General features: G+C 35.0%; 4 protein-coding genes across 4 annotated transcripts; 1 reads left to right on the top strand and 3 right to left on the bottom strand.

Moving 5' to 3' along the window:
- Positions 1 to 366: 366 nt before the first annotated feature.
- On the top strand, positions 367 to 1,862 carry LOC108214276 (transcription termination factor MTERF2, chloroplastic). Its single transcript, XM_017386203.2, has one exon. It carries the CDS (start codon positions 511 to 513, stop codon positions 1,708 to 1,710), a length of 1,200 nt encoding a protein of 399 aa, XP_017241692.1. The 5' UTR covers positions 367 to 510; the 3' UTR covers positions 1,711 to 1,862.
- Positions 1,863 to 3,028: 1,166 nt separating this feature from the next.
- On the bottom strand, positions 3,029 to 4,554 carry LOC108214266 (stemmadenine O-acetyltransferase). The gene has a single exon (XM_017386191.2). It carries the CDS (start codon positions 4,453 to 4,455, stop codon positions 3,103 to 3,105), a length of 1,353 nt encoding a protein of 450 aa, XP_017241680.1. The 5' UTR covers positions 4,456 to 4,554; the 3' UTR covers positions 3,029 to 3,102.
- Positions 4,555 to 6,533: 1,979 nt separating this feature from the next.
- On the bottom strand, positions 6,534 to 12,544 carry LOC108223420 (gamma-soluble NSF attachment protein). The gene is made up of 9 exons (XM_017397717.2): positions 12,387 to 12,544; positions 11,432 to 11,499; positions 11,199 to 11,283; positions 10,961 to 11,119; positions 10,444 to 10,581; positions 9,940 to 10,018; positions 9,021 to 9,100; positions 7,173 to 7,302; positions 6,534 to 6,853 (listed from the first exon to the last, which is right to left on the bottom strand). Exons 1-9 carry the CDS (start codon positions 12,431 to 12,433, stop codon positions 6,749 to 6,751), a joined length of 891 nt encoding a protein of 296 aa, XP_017253206.1. The 5' UTR covers positions 12,434 to 12,544; the 3' UTR covers positions 6,534 to 6,748.
- A 1,298-nt stretch (positions 12,545 to 13,842) lies between these two features.
- Positions 13,843 to 17,943, bottom strand: LOC108223579 (probable LRR receptor-like serine/threonine-protein kinase At3g47570). The gene is made up of 2 exons (XM_017397904.2): positions 15,217 to 17,943; positions 13,843 to 14,394 (listed from the first exon to the last, which is right to left on the bottom strand). The coding sequence occupies exons 1-2, from the start codon at positions 17,903 to 17,905 to the stop codon at positions 14,006 to 14,008; spliced, it is 3,078 nt and encodes a 1,025-aa protein (XP_017253393.1). The 5' UTR covers positions 17,906 to 17,943; the 3' UTR covers positions 13,843 to 14,005.
- Between the last annotated feature and the right edge of the window lie 204 nt (positions 17,944 to 18,147).

Raw genomic sequence — 18,147 nt, forward strand, 5'->3', positions numbered from 1 at the left:
TTAAATTTAAAATTGTGATTTATAATTTAATATAAATTAATATGATAAGCTGAGAGATTAAAATGTATGTTTGAGTAATTTCAAGTTATTAATAAACTATGAGTTACTAAAATATAAATAATTTATAAGTAACTTATGAATTATGTATAATTTTTATCAAAATTGTGTAAAAAAATTTAAGTTATAAAAAAAATCTCAAACCAACGTACTTTTAATTAGATAACCTACTTTTAACTTTAAACCATCACGCATATAATTAATTTTCCGGTTTAAATTAAAGTCTCATTTATACAGTCCAAGCAGGCTCTCAGGCAGCTCTACGTTTTTTTTGGTGAACATGAAGTTTGAACTGAATATTGACAATTCTGTATGTATTTGCGCACAACCTTCAGATTAGCTAAAACCTACAACCCTGAGCTTCTTGATGGGTTCACTCAAAGTGAAGAAATAATTGGTGTAGTGGTCTCTGTAAGTTCGTTCTCTTCCTGTAAATCATTCTTGTGTATGTAGATGATGATGATGCTTGTTTATATTTATAAGTCTCGATTGCAAGCCCTAACTGCCAAACATCTTGATTTGCATATCTTGAAGAATCTGTGTTTAAAAACACCCATATTTCGTAATTACAGAACTAAAACAACAACACCCACAAATGCTGAATCTTCTGAATTCAAGATTTCATTTCTCCAGAACGAATATGGGTTATCCAAAAAATCCCTAATTCGTGCTTCTGAATGTCTTAGTTTTGATTTTTCTGACCAAAGAGCCCACTCTGTTCTCCAGCTCTTCCGAACCTTTGGATTTCCACGGCCTAATATTAACAAAATCATTTCTAAATATCCCGGCATTCTTAAAGGTTATCATCCTGAAATGCTCATCAAGCCAAAGCTTGAGTTTTTGCTCTCTATGGACTTATCTCGAGCAGAGGTAATCGCCATTGTCACCAAATGCCCGCCTATTCTCCATAGAAGTCTGAATAACCGAATAAAGCCCACTTTCAACCTGCTCAGTTCACTGATTGGTAGCCGGGATACACTTGTTCTTCTTAAACATAATCCACACATTCTTACCGCCTACAGAATACAAGATTTATCGTTTAATTTTGAGTTTCTTTGCGAACTTGGCGTGCCCCGTTTCCAGATTGTGAAATATTTAGCAGGTCCTTTTCCAGTTTTAGGTAAACCACATGACAAATTGCGCAGTGTGGCACTGAAGGTTAAAGGCATGGGTTTTGATCTTTCATCTGGGTATTTTTTCGATGCTGTTGTTGCATTGTGTCATGTCACTGACTCAACTTGGGAAGCTAGATGTGTGTTGTTTAGAAGCTTTGGTTTCTCCAATCATGAGATAGATTTAATGCTCAGAAAACTACCAAGGATCATGTGTTACAGTGAGAAGAAGATCAGTGAAAGTGTGCAGTTCGTTGTGAATAAGTTACAGTGGACACCGTCCAGGTTGTCATGTCATCCAGCTATTCTTTCCTATAGCTTACAGAAGAGAACTATTCCAAGGTGTTCAGTTCTGCAAGTTTTGGTCTCGAAAAACATTACTAGAGAGAGTTACAGGCTATCAACGATACTGTCTTTGACGCAAAGAAAGTTTTTAATGGAATATGTAAATGCACATATGGACAAAGTTCCTGAGGTAATGGAGGCATACCAAGGGAAGTTGAGGTTTGATGAATACACTTTTAAACAGAAGGGACAATAAAGTTTGAAGTCAACATGATCTCTCTTTAGCATCAGTTATGTTATGGAATAGGCAGGAATAGAGAAAACTTACGAGTAAAACTCGTAACTACTAAGGTGTGTTTTAACTTTTAAGGTGTCAGATATTAGAAGTCACAACAGCTTCATATTTCAGATGACCGAAGGAAACTTCTTTGATTGCTAGATGTGTGTTATGGTGAGTGGAATTAAATGAATGCAATTTCAAATCAGAAGGAGATATTAGTTTTAAAGCCTGGTTGATTTTGCACCACTTAAATGATAGGATACTTTGTTACCATTTTCGTTAATCTCTAGATGCTTAACGATAAGCTCTTTCGGATTTTGTTGTCGCGTGTTGTTCTCACTAAAACATTCTATTATTTGATTTTTAATTAAACTTAGCAGTATAAGTATATTTATTCTGGGTGCTTCCACAGTTGTAATTACAGATACAAATCAATAAAAGAATGGAGGGAGTGGTAATATTAATTTATAGAGCAAGAAATTGGGAGATCATTTATGTATACCATTTGAGAGCATGGGAACTGTTTATTACCATGATTATTTGCCGAAATCAACTTGCTACTTGTATATCTGTGTAAAACTTTGGGATCGTAGAATAGCCTTACATTTGATTAGACGCCTTTGTGATCATCAGGCACTGCTTGGATGTTTTATCCAGTCGGATGGTCACTCCTTAATTTTGCCATGCAGATGCAATGAAAGTTGATAAATACTTGTTGTGAAAGCTGAACTTGGCTGCATGATCTACTTGTATCTTTTTCCACACAGAGAACGTAAAGAAAACAAAACTGACCAAACCGACTTAAATAATGTGTCACTCAGTTGAACTGATCAAAATGGCTTTACAATCTAGTAAATTCAACCCCTCTATAAAGTATAAAGAATGAAAAACTTTGATATTACATCATCTGCACTACTATTAGTGATAAGTATAATACTGTATTAAGTACACTATCATTAGTATATCTTAGATACCCTTACGGTCGGAAAGCTTGCAGTCAAACTTTTAGCAACCTTAAACAGAATACGGTATTATGTGAAGGCCTGAATAAATGTAAACCGTATTCTGGAATTGTTTAGGTTTGAGTAAATTTAAATTAGGCCCTTTACTTGACTTCTCGTATGCCTTGTAAGTTGTATCACAACAGTATTGTTTGCACAAGTATATCAATAAAAGAGCAGGACTTTTGCAGTGTATTACATTACAAACTGCAATTTTTTTAATTGACTTTTACATTTTATCTATAAGGTCCTTTTTTCAGAAGCTATTTAGCTAAAACCGACCCAAATACAGGTTTACTGACAAGAGACTTGAATCTTAAATTGAAACAGTGCAGAAGAAAACAGGAAAGAAGAAACTGGATTATGATCAAACAGTTTGGCTCAAACTCACAGAAAAACATGAAAGAAACTCAGAGTTCTGCTCAAGTTTTTCCATGTCTTCCACATCTAATGTAACCCATGCTTCAATCCCCTTACTATCACTAGTATCCATTAGAATTGCAGAATTTATATAATTTAAACAAGTTCCATACCAACTTGGCTTTCCAAATCCAAAATCAGTCTCATAAAATGAAAATCTGCACCAACTGCTAACTGCAAAAGTCCCCATCTCTTCACTTTTATTTGCCACCATTTTTAATCTTTCCTTCATCCCTTTGAAGAAATTACCATTCTCGAAGATCTTCCTTATATATCCATCTTCCATCTTCCTTAAATCGTTTGATACTTTTTTAGTTAAGATTTTACAGTCTGCGATCTTCTCTTCGCCTGCCTCCCATTGTGCTCTTGAAGGCTGGAAAACATTACCTATGCTGTGAGGGGGGATTGCTGGAACCATCCTTTTCCTCAAGTTCACTGTTAGCAAAATTTCGTGCCTTTTGAGCCTTTTCCTACTCGACTGGATGATTGTTGTCCACAAGAAGGCCACGACGGCTTCAACACGAGTTGGGTAATTGACATTATCATGATCATCATCCATGCTGCATTTCTTTCTGAGGTCCTTGATTACTGAATCACTTAAAATGAATCTCTTAGTCACAGTTTTGTGAATTATCTGGTTGTGTTTGGAGGCTCTAGCGCTGAAAGCAAGCGCGATATCTTGTGGAGGGAACAAAGAAGTGCAATCAAACACATAGTTTTTGGGAATATATTCAGTGACATTTCTGTAACATGAGGCATTATTTCTAGCCCATGTTCTGAAGAACGTTGCAGTTGCTGCAGCGTCTGCTATGACATGACGAATGCAAACCCCTATCGCGATTCCACCACACGAGAATCTGTTAACTTGCACAGCTAAGAGGGCTACCTGGTCCATGCTCAGCTGATTCTGTGATGAAAGTTGGTGGGGATTGTAGGGAAGTAACATCCGGAGATGATCCAGTTTTGGATGCTCTGTCACAGAAGCCATGTCACAAATCACACGGGATTCCACATATTCAGCACCTTCGTCATTGCATTCAATTAGGTACTGACTCTTTTGCCTGCCAGCAAGAGGATACAATTCTGTTAAGGTCAGTGATAGAGATTCCTTGAGGGTCTGGTACGACGAATTCTTTTGATAAAATTGATCAGTACTTCCGGGGTAAAACAGTACTAGTGGAACATGAAGAGTAGCCGCTAACTGATCAAGAAAAGAGAGCTTGAAACTCTTGAGGCCATCCGGGGTCGGAGAAGAAGGCCTGATTATTTCTCTCGACACTATTTCCACTCTAAGAGCCATGTCAGACACCAACTATGTTCTTGTGGAAGTTGAATGCAACAGACACCCATATCTAATGCACATTTTATATCCCAAGTTGCAGAAATATTATAAGTTTCATCTCTCTGAAGGCGGCTTGATATGCTTAAAGGCAGAAGAAATAATCAAAATAAAAACACAAAATTTACGATTAATTAGTATGCTTGAGTGCTTTGTGGATAACAAAAGCATATAACACATCTGGTGCAGATGTAAATGGACTTAATGCTGCAGAATGTACTTATCGTTAGGATCGAAAAATGCTGATTCCAATTAACCTAGGAAATGGTCCTAGTAAGCCGGCTTTGTGATCTAATCTGATCTGTCAGTACTCTGTTCTTAGCAAACATGATATATAAAACCACCTTGGCTTTTGTTAATAACATGTTGCTGTATACCGGCCAAAGAAAGATACTGTTAGTCCAAGGATGATTCTGTTTACAAACGGCTTTGAAGCGTTTGTTTTGTTCAACACTTCGCTGCTATTACTGCATCAGTTTATCAATTTCTGGATCCGCCACTGTCTACGTATATGCCTTGTGTTCTCTTATAGTAAAAATTCATATGAGCGGTGTAATTAGCTACCTGTGTCAACTTCACCAAATACCTGCTAAAGCTTACTTATCTGTACTAACATAAGTAATCCTAAAAGCATTTGTTTTTTAAGCCTGCATACACAACTTGATAAATGCAACAACTCATATGTTGTCTTGTGGTGAAAAAATCGTGAATAATTCTGGTGGATTAGTTATGTGATAACCAATACATTTAACTATTGTCATATCATGTGACAAAAAAAAAAAAAAAAAAACTATTGCCATACCAAACTCTCAGGCGGAAAAGGCCTTTGAATATTTTTCTACTATTAATATTAGACTATTTTGCACAAGTTGCCTTTGACTTTCATGGTAAAAGGAGTGTGATGTGTAACATTTTTTTGAAATTTTTGGCGATATATACACGAATAACAAGACCTACAAGTGAGTAGTCTTTAACCGATCATGGAGAATGCAGGGCAAGATGTCGAAAGAAATCTACCAGCAGCATCCCAAACTGAGCTGACTCATCAAGTAACCGAACCAATGGGTAGAGATACGCCAACAATATTAATAGAAGAATTAGAGCACATGGGAGTGGTGATGATCAAGTGGCAAATTGCTGGTCTTGCTGTGCTATGTGTGTATCCCCTTGATGGTGCTAGGCACTCTTGTAAATTGCTTGCTCTGTCCGCTTGATTGTGCTATCAATTGTTGTTGCCCCTCTCGAGCTCTACTTGATTTACCTGCATTTAACGCATCGGATCGTGCAATGAGTCAGAGTGATTTTTTCTCTATAAATATTATGTACTTCTCAAGCCCAGTTGATCTTAACACATTAACAAGCTGTGTTTCTCACGATTCTGAGTGATTTTTCCTTCCACCACTTCCATTCATGATAATACGTAATCATTTCTCATAATTGATTTATATTCTAGTAGATAGCATGTTTGAGACTTACTATTTTCATATATCATATTAATAATTTATATAAAAACAATAGAAATAAATCTCCAATATCATTAATAAACTAAGCAATATCCAAAAATGATATTTTAAAATTTGCAGGAAAATTTTAAAATAAATTATAAAAATAAAATTTATAGGAACATTTGTGTATCATGATACTGAAATGAGATGGAGGGAATAGTTGTTAGGTCATTACATGAGTAGACCGGATAATTTTAACTAGTACTTTGGTCTGGACCATTACTTTAAACCAACTGGGTTGGGTTAATTAAAGGATATATTAACCCTAATCTAACCCATTTTAATCAGGTTCTTTGAAAACGGACCCTTTTAATTCCAGATTTCGAATAATTCGGTACATCCAGTTTAAATAAGGATTGATTTAAGTCGATCTCCGCAGTTCAGTTCGGTTTTATTCATCCCCAGCTGTAATCATGCAAAAGCTTTTTAGTACTGTTCAGTAGATAGTCCTGTACACATATGATATTTAATACTAGCAACAAATTTAAATTTTAAATTTAATTTTTATATTACACAACATACAGCATGAACAAATAAATAAATGTGTAACAATTTATTAATTTATGCAAAGCCTTTCATGTCAAACTTGCAACTGCATATAAATGTTAAACAATATTGCCATTAACTCATTGAGTATGCAATTCTGTCAACTAGCATTTTTGTACACACGCCTTCATATTTTGTATTTCGTCCAAGTAAACAGATTTCTCCAGAAAAAGGTTGGTTGTCAATACTACCAACATGAGAAGTTAAGTGAGATCGTCTTCATCTAGTGGCTCTTCTTGCTCCTTTCCGGTCTCACTTTTGAGTCCGCTCACGTCGCCTGTTGGTAGCTTTCTTGCAAGCCTAATGATCTGCAGCCAAATAATAACAATTAAGCATGTCCAATACAGTGATAAATCCTACAGCCCGATTTGCTAAGGCACCCTCATTAAGGAATGGCCAAACAAAGAATTCCATGTAATTTAAACTTATAAATGCTATGTAATTATGCTCTAGAAACTTTACTATCAGCTATATACAAAAGAACGCAAATTATTTCAATCAATGACCCGCTACATAGTAGATACAAGAACTAACTTACAGATGTCCATATTAGTGCCCCCAAATCAATATCATGACACATCTATTTTATAGCAAGTTGGATAAGGTAGTTCAGAACATATGACATACAGCATGGTCAAGATTGGATATAGTGCTCGACTGAGCTACGCGCTTAATTTCTTCAACATCACCATCAGTGTATGCAGAAAGAAGTTTAGCTGCACATCGACTTTGATCACTACTCAAGAAAGCATCAATCCTGCATAAGAAAAACCTAATCAGCAACTGAAACAGCAACCACTGCACAGAAATAAGAGCATTGGTATTTAAATAAAAATGCCTGTAAAATAATTTATGTTCAGTAACCACCCTTGACAGATATACATACGCTTGTGGCAAGTAGGGATACTAGTTTGGTTTGTGACTTGTGAGCGAACAAAAATTCCCACAAGTCGAGCATACTCACTGTACGAAATTAATATTCATTTTTACAAAGGAATTTAATTTTTTAAGGCTTTTCAAACCACATCATACAGTATCCTAAAAAAGTCCCCCACTAATTCAATTAATACCTAGAAGTCGATAATGTTTAAATCCTCCCAGAACCCTGTCCTAAAACAATCATATATCTAATTTTTTATTTTTTTTTATACTTAGATTTTATACAGAATATTAAATCATTTAAAACCTATTATAAATTATAATCATATCTATATAGTAATAATATATAACAAAAATATTCAAAATATATAATAGAGTATTTAAATAATCATTCCAAAACATTACAATATATCAGATTAATGCTCAATTAAAGGTACCTCAATCACCTAGACCCACCAAGCAATTTTCCAAACCTTAGCTATGTATATGCTATATTGATTTTGATTCACATAAAAGCATCAATTCCATTGCAGTCACAGTCCACCATTTTAGTTTAATAACTCTTTATATATAAGCATATTCGTCAAACACTAGGACTGGCCAGAAAACAAATAATTGGAAGGGGAAGAAAACTTTTAAACTGCTCTACATATAAAAAGGTAAGGAACCATAAAACCGCATCTAAAATAAAATTTCATCCCTGTAAATTTTGTATATCTCTAATCTGTACTTCTTTAGATAATTCATAAATTTCATCAAAGAATATTACAAGTTATCATACAACATAGATATCAAAGGGCGGGGGATGAAGTCTCATGATTCCTTGCCCACCATTTCCCGGCTCCGTTAGTGTCATTGCAATCTCAATAGTAATACGCAGGCTTATTATTAGGTTTAAGATATATTATGTGTTCAACTGAGAACTCGTGGGACTGAATGTACTGCAATTGAATATGACGTGGGTAACAGTACATAGAAATATTGAAAATAGAGCAGAACATTTTGATTTTGCGGTTCTCATTCTAAAATTTCTAGTCGTTCGCTATTTCAATAAATTCTAAATATACTGTGCACTCCACATTGCTCCCTCTTCTTCTTGATAATTAAGATACACTTAGACAAGTGATTTGCCACTAGGGAATCCTTCACTTGTCATCGTTCCACTAATGGATGGTCCCTTTGTTTAGAACAAAACTATAACTACAAAAGAACTCAAGCATACACATAATGCAAGTGAACATAGCTCATAGTATGCAGATAGTCACAGAACATGTGAAAAGAGAAGAAAGCTGAAATGAGATCAGATGACCCTTGGACACTTGTGAAGTGATTTATGCAAGTAGAAAGCAATCTAAGCACAAATGAAAATTTAAAAAATCTTTGGGTTCGAATAAAACATTATTAACACAAGCAAAAGTGCCTAACGAGATACAACTAATGCAAATAATAAATAAATAAATCATGTTTTGGGCAAGTTAATGAGGAAACCCTCCTCAGGATAACTGCATATCATTAGTAATTTAAAAATGGCACAGACGGTTTAAGAAAGGAATCTCATTGTAGAGTACATAGTGCAGTGGATAGATTTCAACTTACTGACTACAATCATTGTAGCACTTCTGCGCTTGATCGAAGTCATTAGCGTACAGGTAGACAATAATTGCACTGAGATATGCCTGTATCCAAATAAAACACTTTTAGTTCATCCCATAGAAGAAAAGTTATTGGACATTTATGCAGAAAGAAAATAAAAGAAGATATACTCACAAGCATCATGAGTTTATTTGGAGGAAAGCCTTTTTACCAATAATGAGGTCATAACAGCCAGTATCTAGGTGGCATAAGATTGATGTTTGATAAAATATATGACTTAGAAGCCATCTTCATGTTACTGGTTAAAAGATTTTTAGAATAGCAATGCTCCGAAAATACATAAGCACTACTGATTCACATTTTTGATTATGGACCTAGGTCATGTTTGTTTGAAAGGATTATAATCCTGGAATAACCACATTAATATCTTTAAATTTAAAGGATTATAATCCCATGAGATCGTATTGCAATCACTTTTTTAATACATTTCTATGGATTATATTACCTTCTCTCACAAGGCATTATAATCCCATGGAAATGAACCAAAAAAATTATTGGGATATGGACTCATGGGATTTAAATAAGGTAATTATCCGGGGATTATAATCCCTACAAACAAATATCACCCTAGAAAAAAAGGCTTTTATGAGAAAAATAATTACTCGTTGTCTAAGACACTAGAATAATTTTTCTTTGAACCAGATAAAAATTTATGACATGTGAAATACTTTTATACAAACAATAAATTAAGATAGAAGGTTATTGCTTACTGAGGTTCAATTTACATAATTACATGTTAAAATTGTCTTTTGGGATTGTAATTCTGTCTTCAAATAAAGTAGATAAAAATACACCTAAATAAAGGCAAGATAATGAAATGCCAAAATAGGGCTGAAGCATGACGAACAGGTAGCTTCCGTACCTTGCATTGGCTATGTGTTGCATTGCACTTGTCAGCTGACACGCCCCACCTTATAAGAAAAGTTGCAGCATCCAAGTACCTTACAAAATGTAAGAGATCATGTCAACATTAAACTAGAGAAACAATATAACTAAGAATAACAACGGACTTAATTATTACAATCATTAATTTGGAAGGAAAGACCAGAAAAACAGAAATTTTAATGTCAGAAATTAGGATTAACTACAAATTTAGCCAAATTCATACATGCTTCTAGCCATAATGTACAGCCAATTGATGGAACCCTGCTTGAATCTACTTATCTTAAACTACTTCCGCAGCAGAATATTTTTGGTAAAGTTTTATATTTAAACTGCCTCATAATTTTGTTCTGGAGGCACTGAAAACGCTTTTAGTATAGATGTTTTCTCTCAAAAAAAACCTAAATAGTTGGGAAATCCTGATGACAATAAGGGCAACAGGCTCAGCAAATGCTAGAGTGTCAATTAAGTTGTATGTATTTACTTCTCAAGCTTTATATAAACACTGGTAGCAGCACGATATAGATCAAAGGCCATTTGTTCTTTGCCATCCTCTTCAAGGGTATCACAAGCCTCCGTATACAGAGTAACAGCTTCATCAGGTGCAGCTTCTTCGAGTGCACTGCAGTTGTTGAAGCTTAATATAATAAGACACAGCAATTCAACAAGGGAAATGAACATTAAAAATTGTTTCATTTAAATGACAGAACAGATCATAAAAAGCTGTATCATTGAATGTTATATTTAAAATTCAGACGCATTATTATTTAGCAGTATCAAGGATTTTAGGAGCATTCCCGTGTCATACTCAATAGACTGGAAAATATATACAGAGCATTGACCATCTACCACAGTATATGATTATGTATACATAACCAAAAATCAAAACCATAAGATTACGGTCATAACTTTTTTTTTTTTTTGACAGAAGATTACGGTCATAACTTGAATGACTTAAAAGACAATAAAAGGCCAAGCTAGTAACAGTAATAGATGCCTACCGAGCACCTTTTGCAAGTGCATCCGAGGCAGGTTGTGCCCTCCCACACTCACTGTATAACATAGATGCCTGTCTATAGAAATCAGCAACTTCTCTCCAGTTGCCCAGTTCCTTTGCCAGAGCAGCAGCAGACTCCATATGCTTAGCAGCATCCCAAGGTCTGTTCTTTTTGTCAAGGTTATGTATTTATGTCAAATGGAATGTACCCAAACTAACAAGAGCTAAAATAAAGAGGATACGATGACAGCATTTCCTGTCCTTTTGAAGCTTTCTCAAATGCTACTTTTGCTTTCTCATACTTTTTGGCAAGTCTAAACCCAAGAGCTGCCATAAAATATGAAGGATCATTTGTACAACACCATACACTTGACATTTATATTCTTTTTCGTTCTTCACTTCATAATATCTAGACAAAATAATTACAGAGATGCTATAGAATAATTAGTAAAAGAAACAAAATTAGCCAACCAACCTGCCTGTTCATATAAACTAGTAGCGCCCCTCCAATCAGCACTCCATCTTGTCATGCTGAGCTTTGTCCTTTTGCAAAATTACAAACACATAATCATAGAACACAAGATAACTTTCAACAACAGCATTTGATTTGTACGTTCAAAAAATTATATTTCTCATTGAGAACACAGATTCGAAATTATGGCCATGTTGAGCTAATAAATGAGTCGATGAGTAAGAAACTAAATAACCCAATTTACTAACATATTCAGTTCCTTTCCACACCGATATATCACCGAATGACTCTGGTCATATCCTTTCTTCCAATACATAAAACAAGCGCAACATTTTCCAAGCTAATTCTCCAAAATTAGGTCAATTGTAATTTTCCATAATACTAGTGCCACACATTGACATTAGTCCCTCAAGTATTAAACAACCACTTCCACTAATATGTATAGGTAACAGTTTAAATAAGAGCTCTTGTTACTTAAAGAATCGCAGAACCAATATCCTCTGTAGTCTTTACGAATTTCTATGTTGTTTTATGCAAAATAATTTTCTACAAACAATTATTTCTACGTGTTTAATTTTAATAAATTATATATAACTCTACCAATTCCTCCAGGATTGAACATTCCAAAACTATATCGACTTTCATCTCACTGTGAATCTACAGGCTAGATGTTAAATAAAATTTCTAAGTTTGTACGAGAACCGACCTCTATAATTCCACAAATGTACATTAACAATCATATATTACTATCGAAACGACTAGCAGAATAACAGTAATCAGATCTTATCTGCAAACATTTCTACGCGATTAAGATATATGCCACTGAAATTGAATAGATCAATTAATCATGTGATACAAAAACAAAATTATATATAATCTATTAGCTATATTTAGTTAAACCTTAATAATATTATTAAAAAAAAAGATACAGCCGCCAAACATATAGAGAGAGACTAACAGTTTATCGGCTTTAGTGATGAGCTTGTCGGGATCGGAACTGGCCATAGCTGATCACTTCAATCTTCGTCCTCGACGCAACAATTCGACTGGGTGAGTTAAATAAGGCCGCGTTTGGTAAGGGATATAATGCCGAATTGCCGATTGGATTTAGAGGGGTGCATTGGATTGAGATTTTAAAGTATTTTTTGCATTTTTTGCATTCATTAAATCCGAGGGTATTTGATTGGGATTGTTTGAAATCCATTAAAATCTCGAGGTATTCAATTGGGATTTCAAATTATGCTATAAAATCTGGTGGTATAATTTAAAATCCGATGGTATTCAATTGGGATTGTTAAAAATCCATTAAAATCTGATGGTATTCAAATGCTGATGGATTTTTTTTTTATTTCATAAAATGATGGATTTTGTGACATTCTTCAGTGTATTTTAAATTTTTTGAAATCCCATCAAAATCAATGGGATTTTGAAGCATTGTACCTAAATCCTGTAAACTCTACGACATTTTATCAAGAATCCGCACAAAATCAAAATCTCATACAATCCATTAAAATCCATAGACTAAAAACAATCCATTAAAATCCCAATCGAATACACCCCCGTTAGTGTTGCTTTGATTTTACTCTCACTTGATTGTAAGAGCAAGTCCAATAGGTTACCTAAACTTGCTCTTAAACTCACATCTAGGTAATACACTAAAAAAAAGCACTCCAACACTTTCCTAGTGGTTATTTAAATCACTAGCACAATCTCAAATCTTTTGACCATTACCTATTTATAAGTAACCCCTAGCCATTACCTATTTAATATTTATGAATAAAATTATCATCTCTCCTTCTTTCTTTGTCTTTTCCTTCCCTTTCCCCTTCTCTCTCTCAAATTCATTATTAAAATAATCTTAGGAGAACAAATATAGGGATTGCTATTGGAGTTGATACTAAAAATAGATTACCTAAATCACTAAAACTCACTAGGATTCATTATTTTATATTATTTATAAGTAATGAGATAGGTAACCTATTGGACTTGCTCTAAATAAATAAATGAATAATAATAATAATGTAAATGGAGGCACTTACAAAAATTAGAAAAAAGATGATACTGGAGACAAATTAAATTTTTTTTTGAAATATTGGATTTCCTCATGTTTAAAAATGAAATATCGATCATATATTTCTATTAAATAAAATGATATATATGTAATATTATTCTAATGTGATAATAGATGATATCGGTGTGAATAAATTTATGCAAAATTCAATATGATTTTTCTTAAATCATGAAAACAAAAAATTATTTTGGAAGAAAATTTCACATATATTTCGAGTAGTAAGTATTTAATTGATATTCAGTATTCTTTATTTGTAAAAATAAATTATTTAATTTTTGATGAGACATGTGTATTTACCTATTTTTTCAGAATAAAAATATTTTGAGATAAGTAAAACCGCATCAATACCAGCACCTCACAAGTTCACACAATGTGAACATAACCAAAGGCCATGTTTTTTGCCATGCTCGCTAACAAACACAAGTACACACAACATTGAATTTATCTAATCATATAAGTAACTTATAAGTAAACATAAACATAACCGAGCTCCCGGCGGTTACTGGTTACTGCCCGTGCTTCAGAAGTTTGTCTCTTGCTACACGTAGGAGCTTAACGGCGATACCAATGTCAATCCGTTCTTTCGGAATTTCAACCGAACATAAAATTCCAACTTCAAATATTGAAGCCAAGCAAACTTCCATCTTGCTCGATATGCCACTCTTTGCAACTATATCTCCCCCGTGAGAGCCGCCATCCTCTCGCTGTATAACAATTCGGGGATCGGTAATCTTCATCACTCCATGGGGAAGAGCCTTCTTCACATAATCGTGTAGATCATTAGCATTCTCCATCAAAATGCTTGTAGGTCTTTGGCCCGAGAACATTTCTAGTAATAGAATACCATAGCTATACACGTCTCCTTCCGCAGATATCTTCCCTCCCATTCCATATTCTGCAAGGGAAATTGGTTATTGTAATATGTCATATTTTCTGGTGTGTCATAAACACACGGTAACAACCACTTTTTAGTTATGTGACAAACTTTTATGCTATATACAAATACTTAAATGCGACCGACTGTAGTTTTATAATTCCTTAGAGCATCTCCAACCCCAAAAACCCTTAGCAAAAATTGTATATGTGGCATCTAGGTGGCATCTAGATGGCACTTATAGAGATTGTGTAAAAATTGTACCACTCCAACCCTCCACCCCTTAGCAAAAAATTATAGCCAACCATTTGGTTGGCTATATTTGTCGAACCAAGTAAGCCTTTAGGTATAATTTTACATAAGCAAAATTATAGATAATCCCGTTGGAGCATATACATGTCCCCTTAGCAAAAAATTTACATAATCCATATAGCCAATCAATATAGCCAACCATTATACATTTTGCCCTTGGAGATGCTCTTAGAGCATCTCCAAGGGTTAAGAACTGTTAGCTAAAAATCTTATGTGTCATCCTATGTGTCATCTAGTTGGCCCTTTTAGATAATATGTAAAAAAAGTTGTACTCCAACCATCATCCTTTAGCAAAAAAATTATAGATAACAAAGTATCATTCAATAAATTTGTTGATCCAAAAAAGCAATTAGGTATAATTTTAGCTTATAATAATTATAGATAACACCATTGGAGTGAAAACCTTTACTGTTAGCAAAAATTTTGTATAATCCATTTAGATAAGCATTATAGCTAATGAGTTTAGATATTAGCCTTGGAGATGCTCTTACACATACAATTAAATGATGAAGAAAGAGTAGTAGTAGTTACCTGGAGGAACATATCCAACGGTACCTCGAACGCCTGTCGAATTAGAATTCGATTGTGCTTGATTATTTATGTCACCTGTACTGGTTAACAGAATTCTGGCCAAACCAAAATCACCAACACGAGCAACCAATTCCTCGTCAAGAAGAATATTGCTTGGCTTTATATCACTGTGAAGGATTTTTGTCGGACATTGATGATGCAGGTAATCCACCGCAGATGCAACATCGATAGCAATATCCAACCTCTGGAGTAGAGTCAAGTTTCTTTCAGTCTCTTGATTAGATAGACTTGGATGTAACCAATTGTCTAGACTCCCATTCTTCATTAACTCAAAAACCAATGCCTTGAAGTCATTACCCTTAAAATCAGTGCTAGAACAAGCTGTGATGATCTTGATGAGATTTCGATGACGAACAATCCTCAACGTTTCACATTCCACCAAAAAATTCTTGTTGGCTCCATGTACTTCAATATTTAGCACTTTCACTGCGATATTCTGTTGCGATGAATCCATAATTCCTTTGTACACCGAACCATATTTTCCACCACCTAGCCAGTTGTTTGGTGAAAAATTATCTGTTGCTAGTAGAAGATCTTGATACGAAATTCTAGGGTATTTTTCTTCAGGCAAAACCAAGATTGGAGCATTCTTCTTCTTAGATTTCTTAATTTGGTAGAATCCAAAGGCAAAAAATGCGAACAATGCCGCAAGAGGAAGAACAATAATCAGGGGCAGAATTCTCAATGGAAATTGCTTTTCCTTAGTCTTTGAGATGTTTGCAGGACAAGCACGCAATTTCAATGCTTGAATACCTCCGCAAAGCTGAAAATTTCCGACAATTGAAAAAGCACTAACATTTGAGAACAGACCTTTCTTGGGCACGTCACCTCCAAGTTTGTTGTGTGATAGATTAAGGAACTGAATTTGAGGCAACTCACCGAGAAATCGTGGAATATTTCCAGATATATTGTTGTTTGAAAGATCCAGAAATGCAAGACTTCTTAAACCTTTTAAAGAAGATGGAATGCTCCCATCAAAAAGATTTCCTTCCATGAGCAGTTCCTCCAACATCACACAATCGCGCAGACTAGCCGGTATCACTCCAGTAAGTCTGTTGTCTGAAACACGTAGTTTCACAAGATGTATTAAGCTTCCAATGTTGGATGGCAGTGGCCCAGTCAACAGATTTTGCTGCAAGAAAAGACCGCGACTGAGTGAAGAAAGTCCAATATGTTCAGGTATCATGCCACTGAGGAGGTTGCTGAAAAGCCTCAATTCTTGTAAAGATGAGATATTGAACAATGAAGGAGGTATGGTTTCATGGAGCATGTTACTCTCCAAACTGAGAAGAAGCAATCCAGTAATGTTCCCTATGCAAGCTGGAATTACTCCTGAAATGTTGTTATTGCCTAGGGACAGACTACCTAACTTTGATAACTTACAAATAGATGCAGGAATACTTCCTGTTAACATGTTTTCAGACAATGAAAGTTCTGTTATGTTCAAGAGATTGCCAATTTCTCGGGGTATGCTTCCATATATGTTATTTCCATATAAGCTCAAACCATCTAATGTTGTCGAGAGATTGACAATGGAGCTTGGGATCTCGCCACTAAAACCATTTTCATTTAGGCCAACATACTCTAGACCAGTACTGTTGACCAAGGAATCGAGGAAGCCTAAGTCACCAGGCTGCTGATTGATTCCAAGTTTATTGTCACCCAGGTTTATCTCTTCAAGACTCCGGAGGCTTCCCAAATTCATTGGCAAAGGGCCAACAATATAGTTATATGCTATGTCAATAAGAACAAGCTGTGAAGCATTAGTTATTGATGGTGGAAAAGGCCCTGAAAAACTATTGCCTCCGGCAAAGAATACTTGCAGGTTAGGAAGGGTGGAGCCTAAATCTGCTGGAAGATTTCCTTCTAGTAACTCATTTATAGCCAAGCTAAAAGATGAGAGAGAAGAGATATTGTAAAGTTGCACAGGAACCTTACCTGATAGATTGTTTCCTGCCAGTTGAAGATATTCTAATTTCGAAAGATCAGAAACTTCCAAAGGGATGCTCCCTGTTAAGAAGTTTCCTCCTAGATCAAGGAATTGAAGAGAAGACATATTCCCAATTGAAGACGGAATTGGTCCAGTGAAATTGTTTTTCAGTGCATTGAAAGATGTCAATTTAGACCAAGAAGTAAATTCAGGTAAATTTCCTTTGAGAGAGTTTTTGGGTATACTGATACTTTTAAGTTCCAAACAGTAACTTAAACTCATTGGAAATCGACCTTGAAAGAAATTACTTCCTAGGTAAAGATGTCGTAGGCGAAACAGCTTACCAATTTCTACAGGGATAAAGCCGCGAAGGGTGTTTCCATCAAGAAAAATGGCTCTGAGGAAGGAGAGATTTCCAATATGAGGAGACAAAGTACCTTCCAGTTGTTGTGATGAAAGATTCAGAACCATTACTCTCTGATGTCTGCGGCTGCATATAACGCCTTCCCAGTGACAAAAGTGGATGGAATTGTTCCACGAACTCAGCACAGGCGGATGTCCTGTTATGTAAGTCCTGACAGAAAGCAAAGCTTGTCGGTCTGTGACATTACTTAAAAATGTCGCTGCAGCATTGTAGTTACAATCTGAAGTGGCTGATATTGTTAGAATGACAAGAATGGCAAAACAAGGGAAAATCATAGTTGCGCGTTTAAGATGAGTAACAGAAGGCAAGTAGATACAGGATCAATTTTAAGTTTTCAACTTGGATGCGTTCTCTAAACGGTATAAATAAATTACAATAGATGGCATTCTCTAAATATCCTTGTAGCTGATCAACTGACTCAATGAGTCAGTTATGAGAAACTAAAGTCTGTGGTATGGAGTGTTCTGACTTCTGACTTCTGAGCTACTACCATCATCTGTCCCTCAACTGAGTGAAT

Source organism: Daucus carota, chromosome 1 (assembly GCF_001625215.2).
Source record: "Daucus carota subsp. sativus chromosome 1, DH1 v3.0, whole genome shotgun sequence".
Taxonomy (NCBI): domain Eukaryota; kingdom Viridiplantae; phylum Streptophyta; class Magnoliopsida; order Apiales; family Apiaceae; genus Daucus; species Daucus carota.

Excerpts from the sequence above, each read along its gene's own strand:
- LOC108214276 (XM_017386203.2), top strand. The coding sequence starts at position 511 with ATGATGATGATGCTTGTTTATATTTATAAGTCTCGATTGCAAGCCCTA.
- LOC108214266 (XM_017386191.2), bottom strand. The coding sequence starts at position 4,455 with ATGGCTCTTAGAGTGGAAATAGTGTCGAGAGAAATAATCAGGCCTTCT.
- LOC108223420 (XM_017397717.2), bottom strand. The coding sequence starts at position 12,433 with ATGGCCAGTTCCGATCCCGACAAGCTCATCACTAAAGCCGATAAACT. Across the intron at positions 11,284-11,431 it reads TAGTTTATATGAACAGGCAG|CTCTTGGGTTTAGACTTGCC; the intron begins GTTGGTTGGCTA and ends ATTTTATGGCAG. Across the intron at positions 7,303-9,020 it reads TGCTACAATGATTGTAGTCA|GATTGATGCTTTCTTGAGTA; the intron begins GTAAGTTGAAAT and ends TTTCTTATGCAG.
- LOC108223579 (XM_017397904.2), bottom strand. The coding sequence starts at position 17,905 with ATGATTTTCCCTTGTTTTGCCATTCTTGTCATTCTAACAATATCAGCC. Across the intron at positions 14,395-15,216 it reads CGTTGGATATGTTCCTCCAG|AATATGGAATGGGAGGGAAG; the intron begins GTAACTACTACT and ends TTTCCCTTGCAG.